This window comes from Symphodus melops, assembly GCF_947650265.1.
Source record: "Symphodus melops genome assembly, chromosome: 11".
NCBI classification, from domain to species: domain Eukaryota; kingdom Metazoa; phylum Chordata; class Actinopteri; order Labriformes; family Labridae; genus Symphodus; species Symphodus melops.
This window is the reverse complement of record NC_136701.1, coordinates 13715691-13743021: the sequence shown is the minus strand read 5'-3', so window position 1 is coordinate 13743021 and position 27331 is coordinate 13715691. Positions and strand designations below refer to the sequence as shown.

Here is a 27331-nt window from a genome sequence, read left to right as displayed (position 1 = left end):
GTTGCAAAAGCTGAATCCAAGTGAGGTATCTGTTGTTTGCTTAGTGGATCCCCTGACATGAACACTGACTCCATGACGTACTGTAGAAATCCAATAGGTCAACACTGTAAATATATACTATGTTGATTTACACCCAGCCATGAGGGATGTCCATCTCTTCTGAAATTAGAGTTTTGATCAAGCTCTTTCGGACTCTTTTTCGTTGGTGAGAGCGCAGCTGTTGAAGAGACGGATGAAGGACATTCTGACTGCACATTGACATGGTGATGTGTTGAGAGGATGAATGCCGCAAAGTGTAAATCAGGACATCTTCAACCAGCTCAGGTCATCAGATCTGTCAAGAAATAACAACAAGAGGAAGATGCTTTACAACATTCAAATAAATTGGTTTGATTTTGCACTAATTTGTGTGGAGGAAATTATCAAGACGTGTCTCCACACAATCACACTCCTTAGACTCAGATGGCTCACGTTAATAAAAGTTTATACATCACATGAGAGGGCCCACTCATTGAGACATGATTCAACATCACACTTGTGGTTCAGTTTCATGCTCAAACATAACTCCAAGAAACGTTCAAAGGCTCTGCAGATATTCAAAAAGATACTATCATTATCATGTTCGGCCACATTGACCCATCTAGACTAATCTGTGACATCTAGGAGCCTGGAGTGAACAAAAAGTTCTCCTAAACGTCCTTGCAGATATCAGAAAGAGCTGTTGATTCTCTCCAAGCTGTCCTTGGTCTGTTGACAAAGCTGAACTGTATCAGGTCTGCCTGACATCAGCAACAGTGAATTAAAATTACACATTATCTAAGTAATTACAGAAATTCTATGACAATTTCTTCCAGGAGATCATTTATTTTGAGTAATTCAGATTGTTTTAGTCACTTGGGGGCAAATATACCTCGGGATGGTACGGCTGTTGATGACTGAATGACATTAAGCACAAAGCCCTCTACCATCGTCTCTGTCTTTAAAAAGCAACCAAAGAGGAAAACATACTCAGCCTCTTTCTTTGTGATGACTTTTCCCGTTACCAGCCTCTCTGCTACTGCAGACACAGCAGGGTCGTAGTTTAGGCTCGCTGCTGCTATGACCTCATCATGTCTACAGGGATGTAAACATAAGAAAAAGAAGTGTTTGGATATTGATTCATAAAGTTAGATTCATCAGATTGCAGATGTTTGTTGTTTAAGACAGCAGCTGTTTGACTAGACTTACTTGATATACAATGCCAGAAACTTCCTGTCCTCAAACTTTCCTTTCATTACAATCTCAGTGTATCCCTCCCCATAGCCTGCACACAGTCAGAATCAAACATAGGTTTATTAAATGGTGGTCGCAAATCTGTCATGATGTGACTCAGTGGGAACACAAAATGTAAACAGCAGCAGAAAAAAAACGTTTAGTTTTTGCTATTTGATTAAATGATCTGGTTGGAAAGAGTTTTGAATGCAATAATTACGAAGATAAAAGTATAGACAAATGTTTATGTTTGTGCCCACCTGCATATCGGATGGTTTTACCAAGTAGGACGGTCCAGTAGAAAGGAACTGAACTGAGTTCAATCTGTTTATTCATCATGTTCAGAGCTGCTATTCTCCCTAAATGAAAACAACCAAAACATATTGTATTGAATTAGAAAAACAAATAAAGACTATATAGAAGACACAAATATCAAACGTCAAATATGAAAAAGAAAAATAGATAATGAGGGTTGCAAATTGAGTTTAATTGTGTTTCGTATGTCACAATACAGTTGTTAAAATCGACACAGTGAGACATGCTGCGCCTTCATTTACAATGAAACTGCATTACCGTGTGCTTGTGCCATCTGCCAGTGTCCAATGTTGACCAGCTGGTTTTTAGCCATCTTCAGGGGGAAGGTGGCCAGGTCACCCCCGCAGAACACACCGGGGACGTTAGTGCACATGTACTGCAGGAAGAAGATATGAAGAACCGATTAACAGTGCTGTATATATAACCTCTGCTCTATATACTGTAACTGTAACAAAACATATTCACACTGACTATCAGCCTCACACATCACAACTTCTTTTAACAGGAATTAACATAAACATCTTGAGTGGTCTGAAGCAAAAGTGTTCATAATAAAATATATTTTGACATGTAAGGATTCAATATGGCCACAAAAATCACACAAAAGAAGAATTATAAGGAAAATATTTTAATTAGGAGATTAAAATAATAAATTAAGCACATTAAGCTGATCTTTTGGATCCCAAAACAGAGGAGGTAAATCAAGAAAGAAACGTATTTTAGATAAGTAATTTGTTGAGAGCGGATGTTAATAACAAGGTGAGTCAGCTGCTGACCTTGTCAACTGTTACAAAGTTTTTTGAGTCCATCTGTATTTTGCTCCCACGCAAGAACTCTGAGTTTGGTTTGATGCCTGGAAAGAAAGAATGAATGGGACACAAGTCATTTCTCTTTTCATATTTTTGTTATGATGCTATGTTCGAACAAACACAAGGACTTCTATTTGTATATTCTTATCCAGTTTACGTGTAGGTTTAAGTGTAGGGGAAATAGGCTGGTTGATTTGCTGTTTAGTTGACTTTGCTATGACAGCAGAGAATCAACGAAGTCAGAGAAAGCAGAGAAAAAAAAGATGAGTTTAAATTGATGTTTATAAGTTGGATAGCACAGAAAAAATGTCTGCATTAGACTTACCAATGCCAACTATCAAAACATCGGCTGGGACAACTTTTCCACTTTTAAGCACAACTTCCTTCACCTTTAGCCAGAAAAGGGAAAAAACGAACACAGAAAAAATATGTTTATAATTTCCCAAATTAGATTTTACTTTGTGCTTACTGTTGAAGAACTCTGTGGGTGCCACACACGGCAGCTATTAAATTAATAAATCTTTTTTGCCAAAAAAAAAAGTCAACGTTTTTATTTCTTTATTTTTTGGGCGTTTTTGCACCTTTATTACAGAGGAAGGCCAGTGGATAGATACAGAATCAGGGAGAGCGGTGAGGACTATGGCCTCGATACATGGGGACAAACGCACTGTGCCACAAATACTTTTATCTTAAGGAAACAAAGCTTGTTTTTTAGCAGTTGTGGGTTGAAATTGAATAGAAAAAACAACAACAAAGAATCAGATTATTGAAGTAAGTTCTGGACTAAAATATTAATTTAGAATAAAAATAATAGATAACTCAACAAGTGTTTATCAGATATATGTGAAAGACTGATAACAGAACATTGATTTGAGTAAAGTGTGATATGCTGGTCAATAATTATTCCTCTTCTATGACGATGAATGTAATTATAATGTGGCCGGTGTATGTTAGCAGGGTATAGCTGCATGTCAACCACATGTTGTTTTTACCTTGATTTAAACATATTCACTAAATGAACATACCATAACAATAAAGGGTTGGCCTTTGTTGCTTCTCCTGTCTGAATTTTGACTGATATAAAAGCAGTGTATTTTTTCCCAGCATACCTTGCCATCAGCACCTCTGACTTCTGTCACATTATCATTCATGTAGAATTTCACATTTTTCTCCGACAGCATCTACAGGAGAAAAAAAACAGAATTCAAAACTTTTAGATACTGAATTTAATAAACAACGTGAAGATATTACACAGGAAACACACACTCTCTCTCTTACCATCATGGTGACTTTTCCAATTTCCCGGCCCAGTGTGTTCTGGTAAGGCATCTCACTGCTGCCAATCACTGTGATACTGGAGGATTTGTCTATCAAGTAAGATGCAATTTCCATGCCTAAAGGGAAACATTTTGAGTAAGATGCATGAGAGAATATGAGGAAGCACATAACATTCAAATAAAAGCTACAACAAATAATAATTGTATTAATAAATAAATCATAAAAACAAACATAAACATGTATAGTATATGTGATAAATGAAGATGAAAACCCTATTAGCAAATGAAAACAAGGAAAACAAGTACAGTAATTAACATTATCAATTGAAGGATTGTAAAGGACATAATTAACAGGAACTCTCTCTTTTACCCATCATTTGAATATTGATGAATTTAATTTCACAAATAAATGGCAGGGAGTACAGACAGATCTATAAAAAAAAAAAAGCTTCAAACAGTACCGACAAAAGAGGTTCCCACGAGGACAACGTTGCAACCCAGACAGGCTGCGTGGATTTGTCGGGCGTCCTCTGGTGTCTCCAACATCTTGACATTGTCCAGCTTCATCCCCGGCAGGTCCAGACCCTTTGCTCTAAGAGACAGAAACACAATGACCACTCTGGCAAGTATAGAGGTGGGACAACATATTGATACAGCAATATATCACTGTCCTGACTCGTGATACATTATCCATTTGCTGTTGTGCCAAATATCAATATTATAAAAGATTTCTCTGGTAGTTTGATTCACTGTTTGTCATTACTCATGACTCGCTGCTCACATGAATAAGGCTAACATGAACAGAAGTACAGTTTGCCAAAGAAGAAGTTGAAAGTGAGATAAAATAAGAAAGAAGAAAACAGCGTGATTAAGTTTGACAGCAGAGAAAAGAAGTTAAAGGAGGAAGTGCTATACTGTAAGACTGAAACTTGCACCAAATGAATAAATACAATAATCCTTAGGAATGTCATATTCTTTATCATTATATGGCTTTAAAGGTTATTGCTGAATCGTGATATTATTATTATCCTGGGCTATGTGGAGTAGCATATCATATTGGGTTTTTTATGCTCCTATGATTAAACATCCAGATTATACTATTGAGGTCTCTTGGCCACTCATCACTTAATCCATATTTTTCCATGAAGTAAACCATTTTGTTAGATTTTTAGTCTTTTTCTTGTCCCAAATTTTTGCTCTCTATGTTGATCATTATTAGCTTTATGTCCTTATTTTCTAATTCTATCATTGTCATACATCATCAAACATCCTTTTGCAAAGAGTATCAGTGTTTATTAGGAAAGAAAAGATGAGGACAAAAGATGTTGGTGGTAAACATGGCAAGGGTTAGTCATCAATACAAGCAACTTCTTAAATGCAGAGTGCTAAAAAGACACGAGTGAGCAAAAGAATCTAATTCAAGTATGTTTCTGTGTTTGCAGGAATGACAAAGCATCATGGAAGTGTTTCTTCAATTTTACCAGAAAAAAATGATAATGGTGATGATTTGAATTGTCCTAAATTCTTATAATTATTGGCCTACATATTTTCTCATTAGCAGAATGATTGGCGGCTACTGAAACCCTCCCTATCATAAAAGGCTTTGGCTGACCCTGGTTTCAAACAAGACTGCAACACATATCTCGAGATTATGTGTTTATTTGTCTGTTTTTGGCGGAGTAAAAATATAACCTATTAGATAGTGGGGTCAGTTGTATTTGTTGTGAAAAGCATACTGTCGTGCATTTCTGATTTAGATTTGAAGTCTGTTCATTTCAGTGTTTGCATTTCCTTTCCTGTTTTATTTTGTCTCTTTCTTCCTTCAAATTGCTTTGTTCCGTTCTGTGTGTTTTTTTACAGCATTATTTCCAAATTAAGTCTTTCCTGTTTTATGTAGTGATTTCCTATCTTCCTGTTTCTCTTTGTCCGTTTGTTACTGTTACATTCCTGAGTTCTCTGGGTCTTTAGTGTTTCCTGTTTTATTTTGTAGTTCTTGTCACAAGTGTTTCTTGTCTTGTCTTACTCCTTTGTCTGGTTTACCTCCATTTTGATTGACCTGATTGCCTTCACCTGTGTCATTAGTCTCACCTCTGTCTGATTACCTCTGTGTCTATTTAGTGTTTATCTGTGTACCTTCCATCTCAGTGTCTGTTAATTTCATTTAACTGCTCCTGTGATACACACTGTATCTTTTTGGACTTTCTAAAGGTAAGCCTTATTTTGCAAGATACCATTGTGTTGAAATAAATCATTATATTATATTACAGTTTGCAGTTATGTTCATACTATGACTGCGCTTTTTTATTAGGTCATTGTAATATAAAATACCTGCAGCCTGTTGAGATGAGGAGCTGGTCATAGCTCTGGACTGAACCGTCATCAAATGTGACTGCCTTCTTGTCTGTGTCCACTGACAGCGCCTGCAACACAATCAGAGTCCTCTCAGTTTCTGACGCATTCACACAAGTCCCAACCATTAGTCAAGACGAAGGAACAAATGAATAATATAGACTATATTATCAAATGAATAATATAGACTATAACTAACTATGTAGCCAGCACTGTGCATCATGTAAAAACTGTTCAGGTTTATATTGTACAGTATGTAGTCACACATGGGTTGAAAAGTAAAACCATACTGAAAATAAGTTAACAACTTACTTCTTTTCTGAGCCACACCTCGATGTCGTACTTGTGGAAGAACTCCATCCTCCTGAGCAGTATACTGTCGCTCTCCACATTCATCACCTGTTACATGGATTCAAGGTTTGTGTGTTTGCTTATTTAGAACATCGCCATAAAACGTGTTACATTACATCCATTTCAAAGTTTTAGTGCACCTTGCTGAGTCGTGTTTTGTCGTAGGGTAAAAGTTCATCTCTCGTTGCCATGATGATTCTGCCACCAAAACGCTCCTGCCGCAGAGTCTCGGCACAGATGAGTGATGCAGCTCCTGCACTTACAGAGAGTTAACGCACAGAAAACAGAAACTCCTCACATACTGTAGTTGGTATCATTTTAATACTGTCCACTTGCACTCTTATGCTGTATAGTAGATTTATCTAACCATTTCTAGAGGTTCCTCGAGGTTAGTACTCGCACTATAGTAATGTTTGCCTCAATGGATAGCTTTCTTGATTCTGAGTGAAATTCAAGTTGTTTTTTTTTTGTTTTTTGTTTTTTTAAAGATACCACAGTATTTAAGAGGATAAAAAGGATCATAATCAAAGTAGATGGTGTTCTGTGAGTTGGTCTGTAAGGTATATTCATTAGCTAATTTCTAAAGCTTCAATACATAAATGTATAAAAACATGGACAATGGGCAACTCTCACCTCCACCCAGCAGCAGAATCGTGTGAGTGACTCCAGCCTCTGCACCTCCCATGCTCTTGATTCTTTTCTCCTGCATGAGAGTCTGAAACATGGATAAAACGCAGAATCAACCGGAAAGGTTGGTGATAGTCTACATAAAAAGTTTAAATTACTAGTCATTGTTTGTGAAATTGTTAAAAGCTTTACTTATTTTGTTTGTATGTGGTTGCTATGAAGCCGAAACTGCTACTGTATGCCTTTTAGTGTCTCGCTCAACATCGAGACAACTACTGACTGAACATTATCTATGAAGTATTGAATAATTTAAAGATTCCGCTTTTATAAGTGCAAGAATTATTTTATTTTTTTATCCAGTATGACTTCAAACTAATTCAACAGCTAAAGACACACTCATACTATGTGATCAGTTTTTGTATTGTTTAAATCTGTTATTTCTTTAAATATTTATTTAGGAATTTTTATTTTTTTTTAATTATTTTTTTAAAGCTTGGAAACCCACTGAGGCTTCAGCGTTACAGTGCACTTTAATCATAGTAAGTGCAAAACTTCATTAACAAGGCATTTTGAAGAGCAGCGGCAGACGAGCATCAACAAAATAAACTTCTTACCTTTTTGTTAACAGTGACGTACACTTTGCTGTTTTGAATTTTGACCTTAATGAAAGAGAGAGAGAGAGAAATTAAAATATGACCAAAATAATTTGTAAGATAAATATCTGTTTGTCCATGTCTCTGGTTTTTACCTTGTGGCAGGGTAAACAGTCCATACCGGGGAACTCCTCCAGATCCCCTGTGGTGATGTTAAAACAAGCACCATGCCACGGGCAGCGCACTTTGTTGCCCAAAATAAACCCTAAATACGCACACACACAACACATGCTTAACACACTCTGTGATAACTGAAACATGCCATCAATAGTTAAGATTGAGTTTTCCAACATGTTCTTTGACAACTACGATTTATTGAATGTTTTGGATAACACACACCGATATGATGAACGGATAAACTTTATTTCCACAGATGAAGTCGTAAGTTAATTAATAGGAGTGTTTAATTAAGTCACTACTGATGCATCTTTACCTTTGCTGAGTGGAGCACCGTAGTGTGTACACTGGTTACCAATGGCATTGTATCTACCCTCACTGCGTGTCAACAGAACGCTGTGATGTCCCACCTCGACCTCCATCATCCTGAGGTATCATACACACGACAATGAGCAACACATCTCAATTTGATGGTTTCGTATAACACTCAGAAGGAGAGATGATTTTAAGACTTTGTTGTCCAAACATTTCACTCAAATTGTGAACTTGTTTTTTCAACAATACTTTGTATCCTGTCTTTGCCATAAACTACATTCTGATTATTTGTTATAGCCTACCACCATTGTCAGGCAGAGACTCAACTGGCAAACAAAAACTTGAGGATGAAATACAGTAGAAATTACTTGTCAGCTTCTTTACAGTTTAATTTTTGTTATACCTTTCTGGTCATTGGTACTTTTAAGTCTTCCTCATTACAGCATTATGTGATTGTTGTAGATTACGATCAGATTTTGAAACTCAAAACCCTTTTTCAGCTTTACTTGATTTTTGTAGTAGTCAATCATTGATGTATTCCATGGAGGAATAAGAATACAATGTCAGGCAGTTTTCATGAATGAAACCATAATGGACTGCCTGTCTTAATCTGATTTATGGTTAACACCTGAACTGGAAAGTTATTTAAGAGGTTTTTAAGTCAAGTGCATTTTTATCTAACCATTGTCTTTAATAGCTTTAAATGTTGGCGATGGATGAATTGTTCTAAATAACAAAATATAGCATTTTTTTCAAAGAATTAGTGGAGAAGGCTATTAAAACGTATGACTACGTTTGGTTGTGAACAATACCACAGTCCTTTTTCTTACTGTCCGTCCTGCAGGTCTGACTCCAGACACACCACCGCGGTCAGCTCCTCAGATGAGTCCTCAGGATCTGATTCCGGAAGCTCCTGACGCGCTGAACAGATGCACACGCAATCAAAAACGAAAGGAGACGAGCATGCGCAAACATTTCAAATGAATTTACAGAAGTGAAATTATCTTTGTCTCGTGTGGTTTAATAATTACGCATTCAAATCATAAATTACTATGACATCTATTGACCTTAATCATGAACTAGTTGGGTAATAAATATTAGTGTACTCACGTGGTCTGGTCCCAGACATGTCTCTGATTCAGTTATCACAACACAATAAAGGCTGAAGTCCTCTATAAACATTAAAAGTTATTCAGATGCTTCGCTGAAGGATGTTTTTCGTGTCCTCTTATCAGGTTGACGATGGAAAAGTCCGTTTCCAAGGTGATCCATCCCCAACCCCTTATCGCTTGTTCCTGGGAGACCGGGGAAAAGTTGGACGATTTCGAGTTGACAAGACGAGTGCAAATCCACCCCAAAAAAGCGAATCTGGGACTCCGGTAGGTGAGCGGTCTGTGTGATGTCACTTGTTCATGTTCAGCCCGTTATTGTCCCAGAGAAAAAGCGACCCCGGTCTTTTGTGTTTCACAACGGCCGTGAGGAGAAAGCGCTGACGAGGCACCAGCCGCGACCCTGAATGGACCGGCGACAAAAGCACCTCTTACAAAACCTGAGGTACTTTCATTCATACGCCGTGGTAAGTTTCAAGGCTCATCACTGCAAGGTTCAAGGATTGTATACTAGTATAAAAAGTTGATTCTCAAATTAAATTAGGCCTAGCCCTATATGTTTGTTCACAGTTGGTATTTGTCTCGATTTGTATCATATTTCTGTTCTTAATATCTTTGTGTCATAGTCCCATAAATATATTTGGCTTGGGTTGCAAGACTTCTCTTTACAGGTACAGGCATTTGATAAATATAACAAATCCAATATTTTATCAAAATGCTGTGGGAGGGGAATACAGTTGTTTATTTGTATTGTTTTCAAAATCACACCACAATGTCATAATGCAAAGGAGTCGACACGACCTTTCTCCCTGTAATCACTTGAAGATAGGAGAGGAATGTGTGTCAAATGGCAGAGTGCTTGAAATTCTGACTCTTGTCATATTCTGCTGAAAGTTACCCTGAATACAGGAGTACCTGGGATCTGAACTGGGCACCAGTCTCTGACGTTTAGTTATGGATTTGAAGGCAACACTTCTGGTTGTTGGAGGATCTGTGTGCTCCTTCAAACTGCTGAATACAGTTGTTAGATTCCTATCGAAACCTGCGCTGGCACACAAGAAAATGTGGAAGTGGAGGAACACCATCACATCTTTAGCTCACAGCTCACTGACTGGAGCTGGGGCTGTTACATGGTGAGTAAACGCATCAGAGCTGTTGATAGCATTCAGCAATACTCCCACTGTAATCTTTACTTGTCTTTCTCTTTCTGGACATGCAGTTTGTACTGTCAACCTAAGGTGTTGGAGGACCTGATCTCCTCTCACTCCTTGCACTCCCACTTCCTTGTAGCAGTATCAACAGGTGAAAGGCTCACTCTGACTTTAAATTCATAGATTAATTCCTCCAGGGTTCAAGGCTGAGCGCACCTTTTTGTCATTTAACCTTACCAACAATGAAAAAAAGGAGATAAAATGAAGTGTTTTATTTTTTTAATTTTTGGATCTATGACATTTTTATAGAAAATTCTCTTTGGTCATGCTCTGCTTGAAAACAAATCAAGTAAAACATGTATTTACTCATCTTGCAAATGTAATTCTTTCCATACAGGGTTAAATGCGTACATAAATATTGACACAGTTTGGAAGTTCTGCCACTTGGTATAAATAAAACATGAATATGTGTATTTGGAAAAAAAGATAGTATGATGGCATGGTGAACTTGAAGCGTGGAAGTTATTAAACTACTGAATGTCACTCAGGCAGCAATTATGCTTGCAGATAAAATAATGGACTAGACTTTTTACTGTTGTTTAAAATAGAGTGAGCTTTTGCAAAAATGTAGCCAACTTCCTTCACCTGCACATCCTCTGGTAATGCCATGTGAGTGCAAGAGGAATGGGGTTGAATGAAGTGTACTTAGAATGACACGTTTCTCTTGGTTTGACTGTCTTTGGAAACTCTGACAGTGAGTCCTGATACAAACACTTATTTAACACATAAACAGATTTGACACACAGTATTTTACAGCTTTGAACCCTTTTAATTAAAAGACAATTAACGGCATTTCCTTCTTGTGGTCTGTCCCATCAAAGGTCAGAAAGAGAGCGTTATTTTGATATTTCATTCATGATACCCTGTGTATGAAATTAGTGTCTCTTGCTAACGTACAACAAATGTTCTTTTTCACCTGCAGGTTATTTTATCCATGACTTCTTAGATGTGAGCTTAAACCAATCACTTAAACAGTCATGGGAGGTGCTTCTCCACCACTCAACGGTAATGCGTGTGTGCTTATGCGTGTGCGATCACTTCTCATTCATTACTTTACACTACACACTTTATAAGCATTACCTACTATGGCAGCATTTTAGAGATTTAAGTTTAGTTACTAAAGTGTAGATGTTTTGTCCTTAAATATATTGTTGACAACTTCTCTCGAATTTCAGTCAAGTGTAATAAAATAATAATCTTAGGTCAACGGTCAATTTAAAGCTGCTATGAGTCATTTCCAAGTGGTTATGAAATCCAGTCAAATTAATACTGATGCATATGACCTACACATACAAACACATTTGTATTTGCATTTATTTTTTTAAAAGGTTTTGCTTAATTCAACCAGCCCTTACACCTTTTGTATGTTGTGATAATGAAAAGGCCAGTAAATGAAAATGCACAGTCATCCTTCGCTGTTATTCTCTCAGCCCTTATCTGTGTGACGGTTCAATCTCAGGCAGCAGAGGTCATGACCTCATTCACCTCCAGCAGTGACTGCCTGTGTGTCCGACTTTTGTACCACATTATTGTAAAATGCAAGACATGTTTAAGTGTGTGCACACATTGTGTTTGCTTATAGCTGTGCAGCTCTTTAATGTTTGCGATTTAAAAGAAGGAAACATTTATCTCTAGATGAGGGAGGATATATCCTTTACACAACTATTTCATCACAGGTCAAGGTCTAACTTTTTTTTAAAGGTCTTCTATTATAGGGTTCTAAGTGTCCAATTTAATAATTTATTCCCAGGTTAAATACTTAATCTAAAAGCGACATTGTTAATGTATGGGATTTTGTTTTGAAAGTATACATTATGTCTTGTGTGGACATTTCAATAAGGTTGGCTAAATAGTGGTATTATACAGTTTTATGCATAATCTTTAAAGAATCACTTGATTTAATCTGGAAAACGCATGGAGCTAATTGATTTGCCTGTAAAATTGAAGGAGTGACAAAAAACCTCATATGCAAATTACATACACATCTAACTTGAATGCAAGTAAAGGTACCTATTTAGGTACTGCTAGTGTTAATCGTTTGATTCCCCTTCTCAAACTCTTTTCTCAGGTAATCTCCTGCTTCACTTTGGCTGTGACCTCCCGTCTCTATCTGGGCTTTGCTGTGGTCTCTTTGGTGATTGAGATCAACTCAGTTTTCCTTCACATCAGACAACTCCTCCTCCTGCTAGGACGAGGGAACAGAACTGGAACGGCAGCCCCTCGCACCTCTGTGACCTACAGCCTAACCAGCTGGCTCAACCTGGGAACGTAGGTGGTGGCTCAGCTTCAGAAAAGGCAAATGTTTCTAGCTAACATGTCATGTTTTTGCAGACAGTGTATTTACACAGTTTCTCTCTGATTTCTCGTTTCACCTGAAGTTTACTGGTGTGCCGTATCTGTACGATGGGATGGATGACCCGCTGGCTGGTGGCTCATCGGGAACATATGCCTCGTTTTGTCTTCATGACTGGGACAACAGGTCTGAGTCTCATCTCCACCATGAACATGGTGCTGCTTTACAGACTGCTCAGAGCAGACTTCCTCACCAACCCTCACAACACCAGCAAAAACCACTAGAGGGAGCCACTGCTGTGTGTTCTGGTCAATATGGCTCATTTTCTACTCGTACTGTGGATAGAAAGTGGATCGAAGATCTGAGGTCCACCGTGACAAAAAGCTCTTCTTGCTTTTATAGTTTGATTATTACTTTTCATTGTAACAATACTTTTTGTCAATTCAATGTAATCTTCTGTTTAAAATATAAACTTTAGAAGAGCAACATTTTGTTGACTTATTTTTTATGTTTTGCCCTCACATTGTTTAGTTAGTAATAATATTACATATTTATATTTTAGTTTACTTTCATTTCAACTGATTAGCTTAATAAGTACAAGAGTCATTGGGAGGCAATACTGCTCCTGTTGTATTTTCAAACAGCAGTGATAGGAATCATAGTGGACAACATGCATCTCTATCTAGATGATTTAATGAAAATGTAATAAAATATTAAAGCAGTACTGAGTGCCATACAGTTTATACTACATCACAATCCTCTCCTGCTGAAACAAGCTAACCAGAGTGGGACTTTTACAGCTGGTGGTAGTGTGGATGTCCTCTCTGATACGTGGCAGGTGAATCTTTTCTGTCCTGGACTCTCTCTCATAATAGGGACACACCTTTAGATGCTCAGACATGGACGGCACATCTCGGAAACGCCAAGTGTCCACTGGGGAGAACAAGGTGCTAAACTGCCATACCTGAGGACACACACAGCAGAAGAGAGAGAGAGCTGAATGTTCATGCCTGATTTTGAAGCTCTATCTTTTATCAAAAGGCTGTGTGCTGTGACTGAGATGCCCAAAAAAATGTACCTGCTTTTAGAGTGCAGCAGGGGTTATGAAACTTTCATGTTTTGTGATTTGGTAATATGCCAAAAGTGCAACATTTCTTATTCCTTCGTACGTTTTCAGAGTGTACATGTTGGTGATGGTAAAGTTGAAAAGGTATAGTGTCAAATATCACATTGCATTGTATGGTAACACAAAATATGCACTTCCCTGACTGGCTGCAGTGTAGGTCACCAAGCCCACTGTCTCCAGATTAATAGTTGGGAAAATGGCTCAAACATAACATTTTCTCAAAGATCATTTCTGTCAATGTTTGTTTTATGCAGGAAAAAAAGACCGTTCTGCTATACACTCCGGAGAGGGTTGTTTTTTTTCTATAAGTGAAAAGTGTGTTTTGGTTAGCTTGACAGAAAGCTGGACATCAAATCCTCAGCTCTGCCAGCCCATTCCTACTGCGTGTTATATGTCAGCAACTGCTGCAGGGGTGTTTTGAATTCAGTTATGAAAGTGGAAATGCAATGTCCATCTTAATATGGTCTATAGTTGTACCCTTTACTGTAGACTGTGTCGTTTCACACATTATTTTATGCATCTCAATCATTATTGTATTGTTTCTTGTTGTATACTTGGAATGTAATGTTACTGCTTCCTTATTTGGATTTTCAAAATCAAAATTACCAATGCATTTAATTCCTTTGAAAATTAATAATTACAAACATCACTTTTTGTATGATGTATAGCTTCGTGTTTGCTCACTTTAGATTTGACCTTCTCTTATGTATTATTCAGTTAAGCTTTAATATAAATGACATATTTAAAAAAAAGCTCAAATGCTGCTGATGAAAGCATGTCCACTGCCTTTTACCTTCTGCTTCACCCTCCACTTGGCTTCTCCATTTGAGTAGGTTTTCCTCTCCCAGCTGAGGCTGACCATCCCTCTCTCCTGCAGCAGAGAGGAGCTCACCTGCCTCATGAGCTTTGACACCAGAGCCAGCTGGGAAAGGGACAGACTGTCCAGGAAACTGGCCACGTGGCACAGCACCTCGTAGGGCAGCAAGCTCAGAGAGTCCTCTCCTCCTCCTCCTTGACCCCGCATCTTCGTCTGAGAATCGGAGGAGTCTGCTGAGTTCCTGGACTTCTGGGAGGTATTACCCAGAGAGGAAGAAGTGGTGGGATTCAGGCTAAAACAGCCTAGCTCCTCGCTGAAAGCAAAGTTGGGACTGTGATGAGATGTTTATTGTATCTGCAATGATTTCAGACGTTCATTGAATACTGTCGTGTTATAAAAAAAATATTTAAGCAACACAATATATCAAATAAAACGTTCCCTCTAACAGGTGAATCAGTTTATAATGTTATTTATTACAATCATAATATGCTGCTTTAATCGTATGCAATACACCTAAAAGAAGGTACCTCGGTTCCAAACATAATACAAAAGTAAACTTTGTGTTTTATCTCACTTGTAGGAGATGGTTGCTTCATGTGCAGATGGCTGAAACCTCTTCTGGCTGTAGGTGCATCCCAGGTAGGCCAGGGGGCATCTCTGTTCAAACCACCCATTCACACACATCTGGATGTCACTGTGTATGTTCCTATGTTTAAGAACAGGTTTACAGTTAGAAAATAAAATGTAGCCAAATGCAATCATTTGAACTGGAGCATTTTAGCCTGAATGATCACATTTTTGTTTTGCTTTACAAAATCAGCGCAGGTGCTGTTGATTTATATAATTAATATGTAATCGAAAGCATATTTGGATGTAAAAAATAGCTGTTTTTCTACGAGCCTACCTGTAATGTTTGCCATATTCTCTGCGCCGGAAGACGTGTCCACAGAGGAAGGTAAAGGCAGAGCTGGCCTTGTGGTGTCTGCTGGTTACACTCTCCACCTGCAGCTGAAGGTGCAGCTCCAGCGGTTTTTCAGTTGTCAAGTCTGCTAATGACGTGTTCCTCCGGAAGGGAGCAGACAAGAAGTTATACGTCTGTGTGCCTTCATCTTGTAACAGTCCATCTGTGCATCTGCTTTCTGCGATCAGGTGACCCCTTTGCTCCTTCTCCAGGGAGCACAGCAGAGAGGCCTAAGGCGCAAACATATTGTACATTTATTTATATTGTCCACACACATTTACTGTCACACTGCTTAACAGGAAGTGTTAAGTAAAAGCAGAGTCATGGGTGTAGTAATTAAAAACATATGCCTAAGCCAAGGAGCTACCTCCAAGTCTTAAAAGCTTTTGCTGTGTAGCTTTCTTGGCATGCTTTGGAAAATAAAACGACTATCTTATAAACATGAGGCAACATTTAGCCTAACATATCTTTCTCAAGTTTCTGAAATAACAAACTATCTGTTTGGAGTTTTCTTAAAACCTTATAATTATGGTGCTTTTATTTGGAAAAAGTATTTGTTGGAGTTGAAGTGAGGCAGTTGTGTCTTTAATTATTAAAAACTGTTTTGTCTGTTAAGCACAAAGCAGATCTTCCCTTTTAGTGATTGAAGTGATTAAAGCCTGCAGACAGTTCATATCCAGTAGTAGTCGACAATGCAGCGTTTTTATGCTCACCTCTGAAACTGCATGAAAGAATGGCTTTGTTACATTTGAAGGGAACAGAAAAGGTGCTAAGGGGGACACCATGTTACATGTGAAGGTTTAGGTGCACTTTTTTAAAAGGTGCTTAGTCACTCGTGTATTTATTGATTCTTCATGGCAAATAGCTGCTGTCAATGAAGTTTTGTTGATCATCATTGGAAGTTAGAGATCGTCATTCAACATGGGAGAGTATGTAGTTGGTGTTATGTTCATCTTTTTGAAGCCATTATCAAGTTGGCATTAACTAAGAATTTGTAGGAAAAATAAAAGTCATCGTTACCACAGTAAATAAGACGATTGGGGAAGATTTTGAGGGTGAACATGATCTTTTTCTCACCTGAACCTCCTCCCACACTGGCATCTCCTCTGGCGCCACCCCCAGGTCGCTGGTGTCCACAGCTTTACTCTCCCTCTTGTAGAAATTAGGGTTACGAATGCGGCCCTGTTTGGCAGAATAGCTTGTTGGGACTTTAAAAGTACGCACAATGATAATCTTCATGGGTTCAACGTGTCCATACACAAATTTCTTCTTTAGTTTTCCAGAAAGACAGAAGGATTTGGATGTGGAGGAAGCAATACATGCGCTGGTCCCCTGTTTACAGATGTTGGATGCACCTGCACAGAGCTCATCTGTTTCTTCCTCTTTCAAAGTTCCCAGGCCTTTTTCTTGTCCTTTAGCAGCCCCCTGACCTCTGCCTGCCCCTGCTGCCCCTTCAGTCTCTCTGCATCCGCCCATCTCCATACTGAACATGCGCTCCCAAGCGTTGTAGCTTTCTAACACATCAGCACTCATTTCTGAGCCTCTGGCAATAGCTTCTCTCTCCTCAATGGAGAGTACTGGCCCCTGTTCAAATTCATCTTCAGCTGACTCATCCTCATCTTCTTTTCCATCAGGTATATGGAAGTTTGACATGTGAAAAGACATGTAGGCAGCTTCCTTCGCAGCTAGCCTTTCCATTGCCTCCTTCTCCAAAGCTGAATTTTTCTCCATCTGCTTCACCTTTCTTCTCTCCTCTTCCCTCCTCTCTTCTTCTTTCTCATCCTCCTCCACACTCTGGGTCAGCTCTGGGAACAATTTCTTCATCTTCATGAGGTGAAACAGGCGGTCCTGGTCCTTCAGGGCCATGGCCAGATCCAGACACCCACCTTGTTGTCTTTCCTTGAGCAGGTTTTCATGCAGCTCGATGTTCGAAAAAGATTGGGCATCGTTTGCAGGCCAGCGGTTCCACTCCATGGAGCAGCACACCACGCTGGCCGGACATACTTGGAGGTGAGCTGCCTGTGAGGAGCGGGGCAGCTGGAGCGGGCAGCCATACCCAACATTGAGACAGGGCACCCTCACATTGGGGCAGAGCAGCAGGTGATCCTCCTCTTTACACAGGTGGAATAGAGCGCCACAGTGCAGGCGGCACGGGGTGACCGCACAGCACACAGAGACCTCCACCCGAGCCCTGCAGCGCCGGCTGTAGCAGGAGTCACAGTGGACATGCTGTCGCACTCTGGAGGCTCGAGATCGAGAACTCTGATTGGGTTTGGGTTGGACAAAAAAGAAAGTGAAAAAAACCCAGATATAAATCAGGATTAAGAGAATAGTCAGACCCAGTAAACTCAGAATAATCACATTTAAAGCAAATAATGCTTTTGCAAAGCAGCTTCTGACACAACAAATTGCTTGATAAAGAACAAACTGTATTTGTCAGTTTTAGACACCATGATTTAAGACGAGGATTGTAAAATAAAACCATACCATGCTTTAGATCATCTGACATCAGTATTTTTTTTCTAAAGCTGGAAGACCTGCAAACAGAAAGGATACTGTCAATGTTAACACCTCACTTTATAATCAGCTTAAATGCATTCTAACATACTCCCTAGTCAGACACCAGCAGAGTCCTGTGGCCTTACATCCAATGGGAACATTGATTAGTAAACTATAGTTTACCGCTGTATGAATTGGAAAAGGAAACTTACCCACTCCTTGTACCCTGTCTCATACTTGAAAGACCAAAGTGTTCGAGTGTGTCTCGGTTATGTGTGTGTGTTATAAATAGAGCAGAGCAGGGACTGAGAAATGTTACACAGGTGGTCAGAAACATGGTTTGGATTACAAGTCCCTGCTTCAACCACTTACATCAGGAAATCTCTCTCCTCTTCTTTACCCCCAATTTACATTTTTGGTTCTGCATACAAATAACTTCAACCTGCAGAAAGAAAAAGGAGGCTTATTCTGTACCCAAACCATGTTCTCTGATGGAGATTTAACCCTTGTCAGTGTGCATTTTTTTGAAGTAATTTAAACAGTAATTGTGTAAAGGAGCTAAGACACACAAAAGAAACTCCCACGAATAAATACAATTACAAGAGGCATCGGTGGCTGATTCCACTGCAGAAGACTGAGAAAAACAGGGGGGAGTTACTTCTCAGGCTGAACCTGCTTGGTGCTGCTTTGCTAATTTTAACCTGCCAAGAACTCAAGGACAGAAAGCACCGTTATAAAACCAAAGAGAAGACAAACACGTCTATAGCAGGACTTGGGCTGATTCTTTTGTGAGTATGTATACATTTTTTAATGTCTGTTTGTGTTTATCTAATTTAAGTGGTTTACAAATGGTAAAACTGGAGAAGTTGAAATAGGCTACTTCAGTTGTGTTTAGTGCGTGTTTGACTCACTATTGAATTTATAAACCGTACCCACACAGAGGAGTGAATTCTCAATGCGGACCCCTAGTTTTAATTTTTCTTCAACTTCTCGCTCATTTTATACTCGGTGGCTTATGTCAATGATTTATTTCCCGGGCACTCGTTGTTGCATCAGGGCGAACACTTTCCTTTAACTTGGTTTCTGTGATGCTGATTTGTTCTGTATTCTTTGGCTTTGAATCCAAAATTAAAATCTGTTGGAGGTCAGAGGACTTTAAGACAACCAGATATGAATAATGTGAAAAGAAAAGGGACTCACAAATAATATGATTGCATGCAGGGATGACAGCACATTCTAAAACATTAAGTTGTTGCTTTATATTCAAGAACAGTGCCCTATCTGTGTATGTAAATTTCTATACTATTTTGCAGGATTAAAAGGAAGCTGTTTTGGTCTGTATGGTGAGTCAACAACTTAGAAGATTTTTGTTTGAATCCTTATACAGCACAAATGTTCACTATGCTCTATTTCTTCATCTTCATCCTTATTATTCTTTCATCTTAGTCAACTTCTTTCTTTTTTACTTTCTCTTCCAATCAGAGTTCTCGATCTCGAGCCTCCAGAGTGCGACAGCATGTCCACTGTGACTCCTGCTACAGCCGGCGCTGCAGGGCTCGGGTGGAGGTCTCTGTGTGCTGTGCGGTCACCCCGTGCCGCCTGCACTGTGGCGCTCTATTCCACCTGTGTAAAGAGGAGGATCACCTGCTGCTCTGCCCCAATGTGAGGGTGCCCTGTCTCAATGTTGGGTATGGCTGCCCGCTCCAGCTGCCCCGCTCCTCACAGGCAGCTCACCTCCAAGTATGTCCGGCCAGCGTGGTGTGCTGCTCCATGGAGTGGCTCCGCTGGCCCATCGATGAAACAAACCCACACAGTAACATGGCTCTGCAGGAGAATGTGATGGAGGAAAACAAGGGGCAGGGGGAAGCTCTTGATCTGGCCATGGCTCTGGTGGATCAGTCAGATCTTTACAACCGCCTGAAAATGAAGCACCTCTTTCCAGAAATGATGGAGGAAGAAGAAATAAAGGAGGAAAAAAAAGAATTGACGAAAGTGGAAGAGTTTGTAAATGGTGTTTCTGACACCAATGGAGGTAAACAGTGCTGCTTCAGTGTAACATGAAAGATGCTTCCTTATGGTTATAAAGTCCCTTATGGGTGATTTCTTTTCAGTCAGGAGTTACTTGTGTGCTACTTAAATGCTAACTGTGAAAGTAGTCCTAAATTAATGCCCAAGTTCCTGTCAAATTGAAAACATTTATATATTTCCGTAGAGAGTTTCTGCATTTTCACCTCTTATTTTATTCACTGGAGTGAAGTGGCTAGAGCTTTAGAGCAATCTTTCAAATGTGTGTATATTTTTTAAAAGGAAACCTCATCCTCATTTCTTTTCTCATCCATTGTCTTTACATTCATTGTCGAGCTTTTTACATCAGTTACTGCAGGAAACGACTTATGTCAGAATAATGGCGTGGGAGAGCCTGAAGACAACCAGACAGGACCAGTCCATGGCATCAACAGAGAGAAATACAACATGCATGAGATGATGTTTGGTATGGAGAGAGGTGGCTGTGCTGCTGCTCAGGCAAACCAAGACAATCCAAACCAAAACCCAAAACACTGTGAAAAGTATACGGACCAGAAGCATCAGGATGGTGTGTTGGAGAAAACGTGTGCAGATCAGACAGGTACAGAAAATGATGGTGCAGCTACAGACAAAAACTGCCTCATGCCGGATACAAGTAAGACAGGGCATGCCCCGTGGCAAGAGGGGGTGCTTGAGCGTCTGCAGGAGGATCTCACCCCACAAGAATACAACATGTATATGGTGCATCATGGCCGCATGCTGGTCAGCTTCGGACAAATCAAGGCCTGTACTCCAAGGGAGAAAGATTTTGTTTACGGCAGCCTGGAGCCTATACCAGTGCAGACTTTACGTTCTTTCAAGGTAAGAACTTTCAGCTGGACAACACTTGTGTCTGTGTAAACCAACATCTGTAGGTGTTCAACTTTGTGTTACATTCTTAATGCAGGTGGGTATCGGATTGTAACATTACAGTGCCCACCTTCATTGTTGCCTTCGACAGTCTCTGGATTGCTATTCACATAAAATTGTGCATGTTATTATTATTTATTTAAAAAAACAAAGGTCACATTTCTGCAGACTTCCTAAACAGTACTAACAGTATGTGTAATAGGGTTAAAGTTGCACCCACAACTAAAAAGGGACCAACACAAACAAAAACAAAAATTCAGCTGAGACCATGTGGCCAACACAGAAGAAAGCATGCCTCAACATCATAAGGACATTCAATTAAAACAAAGACCTTTGTCTGCATTTTGTGGCTTACTCAATTAGCGGACACATTTCTTTGCTTAGTCATGAGCTAACAAATCCAGACTCAGGGCTGACCTGATATATTAAACAACATTCAGCTTTTTTGTCCCTGAGAGGAAATATGCTGTTTGCCAACAAACGTATCAGCTTACATGACAAGCATCCAACATCACATAATTCCAGTCTAGCTAAGGTAGAGCTAGCTGTATAACTACAGCACAAAATATTGCTAGCAAAATACTTTCTAAGTGGTTTTGTTGGCAGCTAACATTTTTGTTATGACAGTGTTGATTTTAGCTTCTAATTGTCTCCCTATAAGATCCCTGACAGCTATCACTACAGGCGACGAGTGAATCTGTATGACACGACTGCGCGGGCTCAAAGTGAATCTTGCAGCGTAGACACATCGGATCTCGGAGCTAACGAGGAGGACTGGTTCACTGATGAAGCAGCAGCAACTCTGCTGGGCTACGCTGAGAAGGCTGTCATGGGTCACAAGGTCAGTCAAGTATTTTTGACCAAAATACATTTAAATATTGATCCTGCACACATGACCACTAAGGAAATGAACATCAAATATAGTTAACCTATGATACTTTTGGACTCCAAACAGATCAGTGTATCAAAAGCAGCTGATGGGCTCTATGTTGATGTGGGAACACAGACGCACTCGTTCCCCTCAGCTCCATTTAAAGGGAAGACTACACTGGCGGAGGTGATGGTGGACAGACCCCTGAAGCTTCTTCTTCAGCTGCAGGCAGAGAGTGTGAACAGCAGAAACAACAGCACCAGCTGCGCCTTCACTTACCTCTGTGGTCACAGCTTCCTCCGCAGAGAATTTGCTGCACATTTCAGGTGTCTGTGAATGCTACTGATGTGGTTGTGTTCGATTGAGTTTGTTGTCTGATTCGAAATGCCAGGTGTTTTTTAATCCACTCAGGTGTGCCATTTCCAATAGTTTATTTCGCTTATCTCAATGGATCCACCTTCGAGCAACAAATGTTAATTTGTCACTAAGAAATGAAGAGTAGATAAAAAAACAAAAACAAAGCTGCAAATCTGTTAACCATTTGTGAATTTCCATTTTCTTTATCCCTAACAGTGTTTGGGATGCACACAGTCTGGGTGACATGGGTTGTGTGTTTAATTACTGAATTTATGTCATCTCCTTTCCAGGAATGTCCACAGTGACATCCAGACAGGTCTGAGTGGATGGTTTGAGCAGAGATGTCCCCTCGCTTATCTTGGGTGCACCTACATCCAGAAGAGGTTTCATCCCTCCACACATAAAGCCACCATCTGCTATAAGTAAGTACTTTTTGCATCCATATTAACAACGCAATCTTTAATAACCAAATATAACGTAACATTTGACAATGCTAAAAAAAATATGACATGTCGAAGGGTTCAAAAAAATGAATGAACCTACAGCAAACAGTCAGTGTTTGGCCATTAAGGACTGACTAAGGCAAGTAAAAAGAGCATTGCAGTAGTCCAAATGTGAAAAGACAAAGGTGTTAATATGCCTTTCCAGTTTGGGAAAGACATTGATTTAATTTAACTAATGTTTCTTAGGTGGTAGTAGCAGGATTTAATGACATTGTTGATGTGCGGAATGAAGTTAAGCTGTGAATCAAATGTGATACCTAGATTTCTACCTGTAGATTTTATATTGGGTTTTAGTCGACCAAAGAGCGATTTTCATTTGCTTGCTATGTGATGGACCAAAGAACATCACCTCTGTCTTCCCTGTGTTCAGCTGCAGAAAAGTACAGTTCATCCATTTCTCAATGGTGGATGAGCACTTACATTTTTACTTACTTAAGTGACAGATATACTTGCATATCATCAGCACAACAACAATAATAATAGATCCCCTCAAAATGATTAATTTCCTTCAGGGAGCATATAAAGGGAAAACAAAACTTGACCAAGAATTGAGCCCTGTGGCAGACTGTTAATCATGTTGGCTGAGGAAGAAACACATTTACTGACTGAAACAGAATATTCTCTATACAGATACGACTCAAACCATTTTAGTGTAGTTCCAGTGATGCCCACACAATGATTACGTTTATTGACTAGAATTTTATGATCAGTAGTTTCAAATGCTGTGCTAAGTTCCAACAGCATTTAAACAGTACAATCCCAGCTCTCCCACTTATCAGCAAATAATTTTTAACCCTGACAAGAACAGTTTCAGTACTTTCATTTGTGGAACCCTGATTCACTCATTGTGACTGTATACAAAATCTGATTGGTCATCCTTGAAGGTACGCAGGTACAGTATACGCTGGCTGAATCTTACTTATGAAGCTATTCTTGCTTTAGTTCCTTCTTTTTATGTTCATACCTCCAAAGAGCTAGAAGTCTACCTTGTGTTCCTGTGATGTTTTTAAACTGTCTGGTTAGCACTAAGCTTGGGAAAGGAGCATTTGCTTTTGCCACTCAGCATGGATCTTTCTCCAAAATGACATGAAACTGGCAGATCTCATTTGACTTAAAGCATTTAGCTCGATCTTCAAAGGCAAAAAGCACGAGACCATCAGACAGTGCCTGTTTTTTTTAAATTTCCATCTGTGATCACAACTATGCAATTTATCTGCAAACAGTATTGCACATTTTAATTGTTGCCTGCTCTTAACTTAAGGTTTGGAAACCGTTTCTGAATTATAAAGCGTTATGTGTGCTGCTGCCTTATTGGCCAGGTCACCTTTGTGAAAGAGATCTTACGGCATGTCTTCTCCTCCTCTCTCCTCCCAACATTTCCTGTCTCTCTATAGCTGTCCTGTCCAATAAAGCCAAAAAGTTGATCAACATTTTGGTTCTTTGAAAACTTATTGTGGCAGCATAATAAACCATTGTGATGTTTATTCTTCAACTTAAACATTATGGAGTCCTGGCATTCAATTATGTATGATTGAAATGCAATATGTACTTTTGAATTTCCAGGTTGCAGACTGAAACAAACGAAAAAACGAAACCCCATTATTAGACACCATGTTATACCCACTACAAAGCTTTACTTACCTGCTATATTTTCGCATCACACAGAGAGAAATTAAGCTCTGAAGCTAAACTGTTTAATTATTTGTAAACGAAAGAAATTCACATTTCACTTGTCCTTATATTTGCCAACATAAAGGAAATCCTCACATGTATTTTGTCTCTCCTGCAGTCAGCAGCTGAGGACTTTCAATTTGCGTCCTTCACCTGTAGTCTCAGAAGTTGATGATTCCCAGCTGTCAAAGAGCTCAGGGGAATCCCTCCGAACTCAGAGGAGGAGAGGAGGCCTAACGAGTGTAGGGGAGGATTCTCTGAGCGATCTCCCCTACGAGGTGCTGTGCCACATAGCAAGTTTCCTGGACAGTCTGTCCCTGTCTCAGCTGGCTCTGGTGTCAAAGCTCATGAGGCAGGTGTGCTCCTCTCTGCTGCAGGAGAGAGGAATGGTCACCCTCCGTTGGGAGAGGAAAACCTACTCACATGGAGGAGCCAAGTGGAAAGCCCAACTTGTGAGATATGCAATTTGAGCCATCCATATTATCCATTATTTTAGTGTTTGTAACGATGATGCATGTTCTAATTTTGCCTCATCTTTTTTTTCTTTTTCTTCTCCCCCTGACTCCTCTCCAGGTGTGGGAGTTTAGTCACCTCTTCTCCCCAGTGGACTCGTGGCAAATGACAGACATCCCTCCTATATCTTCTCATCTAAAAGTCTGTCCTTATTATGAGACCTCTCCGCACAGTGAGCCTATTCCCCTCCCCAGCATGAGTGAGAAACAGGGAAGCAGCCAGGAAAGGATTACTCTTGTCAACCATTTCACAGAAAAAAGGTTGCAACAAAATAATTAAGTTCTACCAGCTGTATTGTGTATTAATTACACCGATGGCCTGACACAACATAAGTACAAGAGATATGTCTTACAGCAGTACGCAGAAAGAAATTAATCAGTCTGAACCAGGAGTTTTTGTTATTTGTGTTTCAGCAATATGCAATAAAACTCATTTCATACGAGACATGTTTGCCTGTGTACAGCTTGATTGCATTTACTACAATATAATGTTTTATTACACTACTGTGTTAATGACTCTGACATATTTGAATTATCATGCTGATTCCATCCATCCTTGGGGGAAACTTCTTAAGGAAACCTTCTGAAAATGTATACAACTATATGAGGGGAAATCAATGCCACATAGAAAGAAGTGGAGTGTGAGAAACCAAGTTAAAGCTGCAAAAATAATTTGATAAATAGAAAATGTGTTCTTAACCTTCCTTTGATAGTCTTAGCATTCTACAATATTTGCTGTTTCCTGGATGTGATGGTGAAGTGTTACTTTATGTTAAACATGATAGATACAAAAAAATAAAGTGTGTAAATGGTTTAGGTTTTTTACAACAAGTTGCATTAAATACATTTGAACACCATGACTTTGGAATAAGAAAATAATTAAAAATGGTTACATTTTTGCATTTTATGGACAACAAAATCATTAAATAATTGACAATATGGTATAAGATAGACCCAAACAGTGTATGAAAACTGACTCATTTTAGAAAAAGATTGGGATTTCTGTCAATTGTCAAACGTCTCCAGAGAAATGCTTGCCTCCCTCAATTACATTTGGTATAATACCTTTAAATTTTTAAATAAAAAGCAGCCTTATTGATGTAATAACTTGACCTAAAACTATGTGACTTTGTTCAATTCACATTATATATTTTCTGAATACTTACACTACTCACAACAAGTTAGGGATATTGTGAGGTCCTCAGTGGGTTTCATACGTAAGGTGTTTGTTTCACTTGGGAGGCAATTGTATCAGGGCGATAGACACTCACTTTCATGTAATGGTCTCACTGTGTACAGTGCACCTTACATTTTGGGCCTAATACCAAAAAATACAAACATACAAGCCTTTTCAATGTGGCATAAATTTCAACATTCTGGGGGTATAAAAAGTTGATATTGTCAGTCAGTCATTCCCAGTTCATCATTCAAACAGCTATGAACACACAATGTCACTTAACAGACAAGCAGTGTCACCTGACCATAGAGCGCATACAGGTCAGTAGCAGGCAGTCAGATGTTGCTCGTAAACTTGGTGTGTCTCAAAGTGTCATCAGCAGACTTGCAGCAAGACACAGAACTACTGGCAGAGTTTGTGATCCCCACGAGTGATGGGCCGCAATGATGACCAGTACCTAAGGACCTCTGCACTCAGACACCGTTATGCTACTGCCACACAGCTGCAGGCCTGTTTACGAGAAGTGAGAGGTACTTAGGGTTTCCAGACAAACCATTCACAACCGACTCCACTGCTTTGGCTTGAATGCCAGACAACCGTTGCAGGTGACTCCTCTGACACCAAGACACCGCCGTGACCGTTTGCAGTGGGCACAAGATCATGTCACCTGGACAATACAGCAGTGGTCTCCCGTTCTGTTCACTGTTGAATGTCGGGTCACTTTTCACAGAAATGATGGTCGTCAGTGTTGCTGGAGAAGGCAAGGTGAGCGATAAGCCACAGCCCCGTTTCCACACAGCGGTCCGGTACGGATTGGTACAGTTTGGTACGGTTTAGTTCGGTAAAGCCTGTTCCCGTTTGCGTTTCCACAGCCAACCGTGCCATATTCTGGAGGAGGCGTGTGAGCCAGATGCCGATACCTTTACCTTTGTTATTGTCTCAAGTGTTGATGAATGAAAATGAAAATGGTGCTTCTTCTCATTCATTAGAAGTATTTAATTAAAATTCAGACAAAATAGGAAAATCACTAATGTAAATTACAATATACCTAACTTATTGTGAGTTGTGTATATATGCATAAAAAAATCTATCTTTCAGACCATTTAACAAATGGGTGCAACTCTTCATAAAAAAATCACATTAGTGCTCCATATGTGTTTCAATAATAATAATACAGCCATTATTATTTACACATCTTAAGCTATAGTAACAATTACAATTTTACA

At 39.4% G+C, this 27331-nt stretch overlaps 4 protein-coding genes across 5 annotated transcripts; 2 read left to right on the top strand and 2 right to left on the bottom strand.

Annotated features, from left to right (window-relative positions):
• Positions 1 to 244: 244 nt before the first annotated feature.
• On the bottom strand, positions 245 to 9453 carry aifm5 (apoptosis inducing factor mitochondria associated 5). Its single transcript, XM_079356645.1, has 19 exons — positions 9175 to 9453; positions 8895 to 8985; positions 8066 to 8175; positions 7728 to 7837; positions 7594 to 7638; positions 6986 to 7067; positions 6493 to 6605; positions 6314 to 6400; positions 5981 to 6072; positions 4114 to 4244; positions 3654 to 3769; positions 3485 to 3556; positions 2701 to 2764; positions 2343 to 2419; positions 1825 to 1942; positions 1512 to 1610; positions 1228 to 1303; positions 1009 to 1113; positions 245 to 334 (listed from the first exon to the last, which is right to left on the bottom strand). Exons 1-19 carry the CDS (start codon positions 9191 to 9193, stop codon positions 301 to 303), a joined length of 1641 nt encoding a protein of 546 aa, XP_079212771.1. The 5' UTR covers positions 9194 to 9453; the 3' UTR covers positions 245 to 300.
• A 94-nt stretch (positions 9454 to 9547) lies between these two features.
• LOC306832186 (TLC domain-containing protein 2-like) lies at positions 9548 to 13401 on the top strand. Its single transcript, XM_079356646.1, has 6 exons — positions 9548 to 9640; positions 10068 to 10306; positions 10393 to 10475; positions 11307 to 11389; positions 12453 to 12652; positions 12763 to 13401. Exons 2-6 carry the CDS (start codon positions 10128 to 10130, stop codon positions 12959 to 12961), a joined length of 744 nt encoding a protein of 247 aa, XP_079212772.1. The 5' UTR covers positions 9548 to 9640; positions 10068 to 10127; the 3' UTR covers positions 12962 to 13401.
• Position 13402: 1 nt separating this feature from the next.
• On the bottom strand, positions 13403 to 18346 carry LOC306832184 (F-box only protein 40-like). The gene is made up of 7 exons (XM_079356644.1): positions 18293 to 18346; positions 18069 to 18118; positions 16659 to 17843; positions 15525 to 15811; positions 15195 to 15326; positions 14597 to 14933; positions 13403 to 13641 (listed from the first exon to the last, which is right to left on the bottom strand). The coding sequence occupies exons 2-7, from the start codon at positions 18069 to 18071 to the stop codon at positions 13423 to 13425; spliced, it is 2163 nt and encodes a 720-aa protein (XP_079212770.1). The 5' UTR covers positions 18072 to 18118; positions 18293 to 18346; the 3' UTR covers positions 13403 to 13422.
• Positions 18347 to 18785: 439 nt separating this feature from the next.
• LOC306832183 (F-box only protein 40-like) lies at positions 18786 to 25371 on the top strand. Of its 2 annotated transcripts, none has more exons than XM_079356642.1 (9): positions 18786 to 18868; positions 19394 to 19423; positions 19563 to 20112; positions 20455 to 20966; positions 21676 to 21855; positions 21970 to 22211; positions 22533 to 22664; positions 24535 to 24868; positions 24990 to 25371. In XM_079356642.1, exons 2-9 carry the CDS (start codon positions 19421 to 19423, stop codon positions 25206 to 25208), a joined length of 2172 nt encoding a protein of 723 aa, XP_079212768.1. In that variant the 5' UTR covers positions 18786 to 18868; positions 19394 to 19420; the 3' UTR covers positions 25209 to 25371. The 2 variants fall into 2 exon arrangements, with proteins under 2 accessions (XP_079212768.1, XP_079212769.1); XM_079356643.1 differs by having other exon boundaries at positions 18788 to 18872.
• The last annotated feature ends 1960 nt before the right edge of the window (positions 25372 to 27331 follow it).